The sequence below is a fragment of the Zerene cesonia genome, chromosome 3, assembly GCF_012273895.1.
Source record: "Zerene cesonia ecotype Mississippi chromosome 3, Zerene_cesonia_1.1, whole genome shotgun sequence".
NCBI classification, from domain to species: Eukaryota; Metazoa; Arthropoda; class Insecta; order Lepidoptera; family Pieridae; genus Zerene; species Zerene cesonia.
In genome coordinates this window covers 7288919-7295702 of record NC_052104.1, presented here as the reverse complement: position 1 = coordinate 7295702, position 6784 = coordinate 7288919, and the positions used below count along the sequence as shown (strand labels likewise).

The following is a 6784-nucleotide window of genomic DNA, read 5'->3' as shown; positions in this document are numbered from 1 at the left end:
GTAAAAGTAATAAATGTTATTTGCAGTTAACAATTTTCTTTTTTCTTTATTACAATATTTATGGCAAGACTAGGTACGCATAGCGAAAAATAATGCAATAAATTTAAGTTTTTTTTTAATCATCTATTTAACGGGCTTTTAAACAATTTGTATATGTGAACCCCATTGGATAGTAGCATGTTACGGAGTAAAATTTGTCGGCAAACTACAATTTGCGGGATAAATATATATTCGGGAATGATTATGGCGGTTATTTTACAGTGACATACAGTATCAGTTTGTAGGTACCTACTTCGTACAAATTGATTCTTAGAACTTATGTCTACTTTTAACATTTCTATTTTTTCGTTGAAAATTGGTACTGTTAACGCCGACGACTTCGTGCATCTGTTGCTGGCCTCAGTTTCAAAATAAAACAATCCATACGGTTCCAAATATTATTAAAAGGTAATTTATTCGAAATTAGGTACATCAGAAACAAATTAATGTAAAATGCCGAATTCCCATCGGCATTTCATTATAAACTATTAAAAAATCTGAAGGGTAGTATATTATATTATACCAATTTCTTCTTTTTTATTAAAAATTTAAGTCCATTCTTTGTACCAGTATACGATAGATTCATAGCATTCAATTCGAATAACTCGAAAATAGCCATTTTTATTTAAAAAAAAAAAGCAATAAGCAGAGGGGGGCAACAGTTTTTTTCCACTAGATATTTTCCTAAGCAAGTTCTTAAATGCGATAAGATGGAAGGAACAAAACGTACTTATAAATAACATGTATATAATATTAGCATCAGCTATTACCTATACCCCATATAAAAGAAAACTAAATAGATGCAGAACATATTGCAATAAGCGAATTTAAAAAGGTATTTGAATATTGAAAATACCCAATTATTTCAATAAAACGCCTTCCACAAACCACATCTAGACCAATTTTAAATGGACAAACACGGAATGTAGGCACCCATCAGTACAAGAAAGAATTGTCAGTTTACAGTTAAGCTCTCAAACAAAAAAAAAGAATTAGCGCAACTGAAACCGATTTTAATACTGAGCGGCGATGTTGGTGTACCTACAGAAAGCGAATGTTAGTAACCTTCGAGGAAAAATACACATACATTCATGCTCAAGTTTGATCGCGCATTCCTACACTGAAGTTTGCGCAAATGCAACGTATTTTGTAGATGTTACGAAAATTACAACATTAAGTACACCTAGCATGCAGATTTCTGCTCGCAAAATGATATACCAATAGTATCGGTAACAGTACAACAGTACATCGGTCGCCTGCCTCAAATGCAGATGAAGGCATTAAATTTGTCGATGTCAAATAGATTAGTGTAAACCCACCTTTACATCACACAATGCTGCATCATACCATACCTGCCCACCATTCAGCCAATTATTTGAATATACCTTTGTGGTACTCGCGTCTTTACTCGGGCTAGACCAAGTCTGAGCGGCTTCGCGAGGTCGTTCGCTCAACATATACCTAAAGACCACTCGGACCAAGGCACATACCTCCACACCCAATCAACAATAACTGCAAACCTACACATACCATAGCAGGTCGCAGACATGAAGATTGGACACGGTTAGGTATGTACCTCGCCAACACAGTAAACCCATGATGCGCCTCTAAAAAATATTCAACCATGCAGTTTAACAACACGGCTTGAGAAACCTGCACAAGTCGTTCAAGCTGCACCGAAACTGCAATTCCGTAGCGGGATCTTTCAGTACCTTCATACCTCGAGTTGAATTTGTTGCAGAACATATTCAACTCTACATTTGCCAGTATTTAACAATTACCTTTCACCTTGAAATTACCGGACACTGTACCTTTACCTACATATCAAACCAATTACCCAGATACCTATTTAACCTTTTACCGTTACCAAAGTACCACAACAATAAAGACCAAGCTTTTTTTTTGAAAAGCTTGGCCTTTTACACTACCTGCAACACAAATATACTGTATTTATGAACTAACTAACTTATATCTAACTTACAAATTTCACACTATGCTAAGGGGGCAAATGAACCAATGGTCAAATTAATGGGATACATTAAAAAATTTAAAAACAACCCAAGGTCCATTCGCTGTAATGTATCTCTAGAAGCCAAAGTCATTGGGATAATGTCTGTGGCTCCTATTTATTGAAGGGTTGAAAACCTACCTTGTGCATCGCCTACGGCACCACCCTCCCCTCCCCCAGCTATGGTACCATCTCCTGTCGTAGAGCCATCAAAACCTATAAACAATAGAATGTTAATTTAATCAATGTTGCCTTATAACAAAATTCTTTGCAATATAGAACTGACGCGAAACCTACCAGACATTTCCATATTCGAATCGTCTTCGCCGAAATTAGTTTCGTCATTATTAGCGCCATCTTCGTCCTCATCCCACATACTTTCGTTAACAAATTCAGGTTCCATTTTCGGTGCCACAGCGTTATTTTCATCTTCGTCCGGTATCGTGACAAATTCCTCTTTTGCTGAACCTGAAGGTCCCGCTTCCAAGGGATCGACACATTTCCGTTTCGCTGGTCCACTTTGAGATGATGAAGAGTTATTTGACGCTATTGATGGCCTATTTGTTCTCTTAATTGCTACTGGAGTTGAGGAGGGCTTAGAATCTAAATCAGTCTCTATCTTAGTCATAACAGATTGCCTTTGTTGTGACGACCTCGGGCCTGGCCTCGACGTCGGCTTTGGTTTGGATGGCGTGGAACTTTCTTCATTTTGATTACCGGTTAAACCTTTAACTTGAAGTTGTTCCGCGGTACTAATAAACGTAGCTAATTCTTCTTGCTTAACATTAACTTCACCTTGATACATAAACTGTAATAAGTCTCTTAGAGCCGAATGACTAACGTCTTTTAAAAATACTGAAAACAAACAAATGCCAATTAGTCACTTCTTAACTCAAACAAATGTAACACTTCACTTGCAAGATAGTAAATCCTTACCTATGGGATGTTGAGTAGGATTCATTTTGAACATTTCTTGAAAATATGGAGAACATACTGATAAAACTAATTTGTGTGCTTGTAATAATCTGCCCTCGGCAGCTAACGTTACATCTACTAAATCTCCTCTCGACAGCAGGCCATGAAAGCCTGCTGACATATTCGCATGGAAATTGTTCCAACATAGCGAAAATTGTTCGTCCGACGCCATGTTGGCGGCGTGCGCTTGAGGGCCCTGAAACAAGTCACGCACTCGTAAATATACTCCACATAAAAAATGCGAAACTACGGTGAAAAATCTCACAGAAGCTACTTACCTATCCTAATATTTGTACTTTTTATATTTTTGATATTAGAAACATTTGAAAAAAAAATATAAAGTTTCTAATACGAATGTTTCATCCCACGTCCACCCGGTTTGACTGCGGTTTGCTATGTGATGACGCAAAACGACGTTCTGTGTGTCGTCACAGGGTTGTAATGCCCGTTAAAAAGTGCACGAAACTTTGAAATATTTTTTAAAATGTTACATACACTAAATTATTACAGTAAAAATAGATTTGAGTTTAGTTTTACAATGCACATCATTTGGTAAAGTATAAAATATTTATTTCATTAATACGAAGTATTTTAGTTTCGGTAGCTGTCATTATGACATTAGGTGATGTAGCATGCTTTTGAAGAAAAAAACCTGATAGTTTTCGAAATTATGAGGACAATTCAAAAGCGTCCCAATGAATTTCATTAATAACTAGCGGTCCGTCCCAGCTTCACTCGTGGTATGCTTGTCTTTACCCACAAGAACCTTCCTTTGTGTTTTAACAAAATCAAAAAAAGAACTGCCGAATTGGTCGACCCTTTCTCGCGTTCTACATTTAACAACACATTTAATTATTCATTTTATTATATGTGTAGATTATTATTTTTAGTGAGACCAAAATTCAATTATCCTAGGATCACTGCGATATGTGCAATGGTAGGTGCTTACTTATAATCACAAAAAAAAAAAAATTTAAACACTTGTAACGTATTATGGTATCCAAAGTTTTTTTGTCTTTTTGCCGATAGAGATGGATCCTTTGCATAGTTGTATGTTATAGTTAACAATCCCGAGTAACTGTTATATCTATAAATTTGATAAAAAAAATAGAAAAGTTTCATATAAATCAATATTCGGCTATGATGATGATTATGATCTATGTACGAATTTTTAATTGTTGACGTATTTTAATAGTGTCGTGATTAGGGATAAATAAGAACGTCAACTTGTGCGTTAACTTCACGTTCATGATAACTACATATTCACTGTAGTAGATTCTTTGACCAAGTCAACCGTGTTTATCAAGTATATAACACAATTTCGTCGTAAGCAAGGACCAGAGAATAAGTGTCAAAATAATCATTAAATTTTTATTTAAGGCATCATAATCATATGAACGTGACCAAAAGATTATTTAAAAGCAGCCTAATAAAATTTCATTTTACTAATATTATCTTTTAATTTTAATTTTAGAGAAAAAATATCTCACTGTACAGAATATATTAACAAAATATGGCAGTGAAAGTTTGAAAATTTACTAACAGAGATCAGTGAACTATTTTAACGTATTCCATCTTTTAAGATCGGGGCAGAATTTTTTTTTATGAGGAACAATGGGGTATTAAATTCAACATTGAATTGAATTTATCAGTTGTCAAAATGATTTGTTTTTTTTTTTTTCAGTCAGAGTACCTCTTCGATTCTGTGGAATGACTTAGATGTGGGATACATTTAAGTCATTTCCATAAAAACAATCCCATTTGTAGAATTAATATATGTCGGTAACATGTAACATTAAAAGCCGTTTTCCCTACTTAGGATTAGTTTTAACTTAATGCCTTCGTTACAACTAGTTCTAATCAGGGAAAACGCGTTAAATGCTAGAATATGCTATAAAATTACACATTTTGTATAAATCTAAACATTCTTGTTGAATCATGCTTGTATTAACCTATATCAAAATCCCATGCGTGGTTTCGAAGATCTAAGAATGCATTGATATTTGGATTAGACAGCGGGAAGCTGTTGGTTAACCCGTTGGTAATCATAAATGTGAGATTTACAAACGGAAACTTACAAGAAATAAAAGATAAATATTTCCAATCATGTCAGTCGTGAATAATTAGGAGCAATTTAAATTTTTTTTAGTATCGGATGATTTTTATTCGCAAGTATCTCCTGGAAAAAGCTCATTCGTTTTTATCAATAAAATACTAATAATAACAATACGTGTGCGTTTAGAATACCCGACAGAAGTGATTGCTTTAACTAAACTTTCTATTCTTTCAAAATTTCTCATTTATAAAGCATTTCAATGCTATAAAAAAAAACTAAAAAATTAAATTTACTTTAACTAATATCTAAAAATACGGTCTGCTGTGTGGGTTAGATTGAGGTACCGGCCTAACAATGCCGTATACGTAAGAGAAAGGGAAGCCAGTCAGACTAGCGCCGTGGCGTGTTGTATTACAAAACGATTGGCTAACTCATAAAAAGTTATTATTTCAAGAAATTATAAATGATAGCATAAAGAGGTGCGTTGATGACTTATTAACCTCTAGATTGCCTATACTAATATTATAAAGAGGAAAGTTTTGATTTTGTGCTTGTTTGTATGAAATTAATATGCTCTAAAACTACTGGAATGATTTAAAAAAATTTTTCACCGTCGGCAAACTACACTTTTCCCGAGCGACATAGGCTATGTTTTATGTTCAAAAAATTAGGGATACTTACTAAAACTTGAATAATCTAACCTAAAATGTAAAAAAATTATACTTCCTTCAATCGCGTGCGCTGCGAAAACTATTAATGATAGAGCAAAATTATGTAGTACATACATATACAATTTTTCAGAACACGATACTATCTCTAAGAAACTATCTCTATCTTTTATAGTTACGTCACAATAAGCGTCCTTATTTAAAAAAATATATTTAAATACTACCACTAGAAAAGGCTTTTTATTCGTACCTAGGTATTGAGTTTTATCAAAATAAATCATTATTGAAGACTACTTCAATACCTTCATATCACCTTTTAAATGATTCGGTTCGGATATTCCATTCAAAAAATATCTCTAGCTTAAATAATAGAAAAAACTCAGCTCAACTAGCTATATGTTAAAGAGTTATTTTTATAGAAACTCACTATAAAACATTGTTGTTTTTTCTTTTATTACATTGTTATGCAAGTGCGAAACCGGGATACATGTATAGTACATACATTATTAAATAATATTTTTAACGCACAATGTTGAAGTGCGTACGGTTGGTAAAGACGATTGAAAGTTATAAATGAACTACTAGTAAATTTTTAAAGCTTATAAAATTTAAAGAATAAATACAAATTAAAATAACTCAAGAAAAAATCCCTCACCTTGAGAACGAGATGGACAATATTGTGCAAATGTAACTGATATGTACTTAAATTTCAACTGTATTGCCTTTACTTACGGTTCTATATTAAATAAAATGTTTTTGCACATTAGTGTTGTCAGTGCACGGGTTTTGCAACAAAATCGTGCAATTTGGAACCTACGTTTTTGGGTTATTTATCTATCTATATCTATAATCTATACCAATCTTTTATGTTATATTATAATATGTGAAATGCATTCTAATTACGATTGCTTTGTTGAATTTGTCACCATTCGATTTAGTATAGTGATGAATAAGGCTAATAAAAAAAAATTTTTGAATGACTTATCTACTACTTATACTCTACTGCTTATTATTAAAATCTTCAGTTTTTTTTCCAAA

At 33.3% G+C, this 6784-nt stretch overlaps 1 protein-coding gene across 3 annotated transcripts in view; it reads right to left on the bottom strand.

Annotated features, from left to right (window-relative positions):
* Positions 1 to 3444, bottom strand: part of LOC119837622 (protein tramtrack, beta isoform) — a 280840-nt gene extending 277396 nt beyond the window's left edge. For all 3 annotated transcript variants that reach the window (XM_038363304.1, XM_038363322.1, XM_038363313.1), the window contains exons 1-4: positions 3301 to 3444; positions 2984 to 3218; positions 2345 to 2902; positions 2189 to 2263 (exon numbers count right to left, since the gene is read on the bottom strand). In XM_038363304.1, coding sequence (XP_038219232.1) covers positions 2189 to 2263; positions 2345 to 2902; positions 2984 to 3194 — 844 coding nt within the window. In that variant the 5' untranslated portion in view covers positions 3195 to 3218; positions 3301 to 3444. The remainder of the gene's footprint in view (positions 1 to 2188; positions 2264 to 2344; positions 2903 to 2983; positions 3219 to 3300) is intronic.
* Positions 3445 to 6784: the final 3340 nt, after the last annotated feature.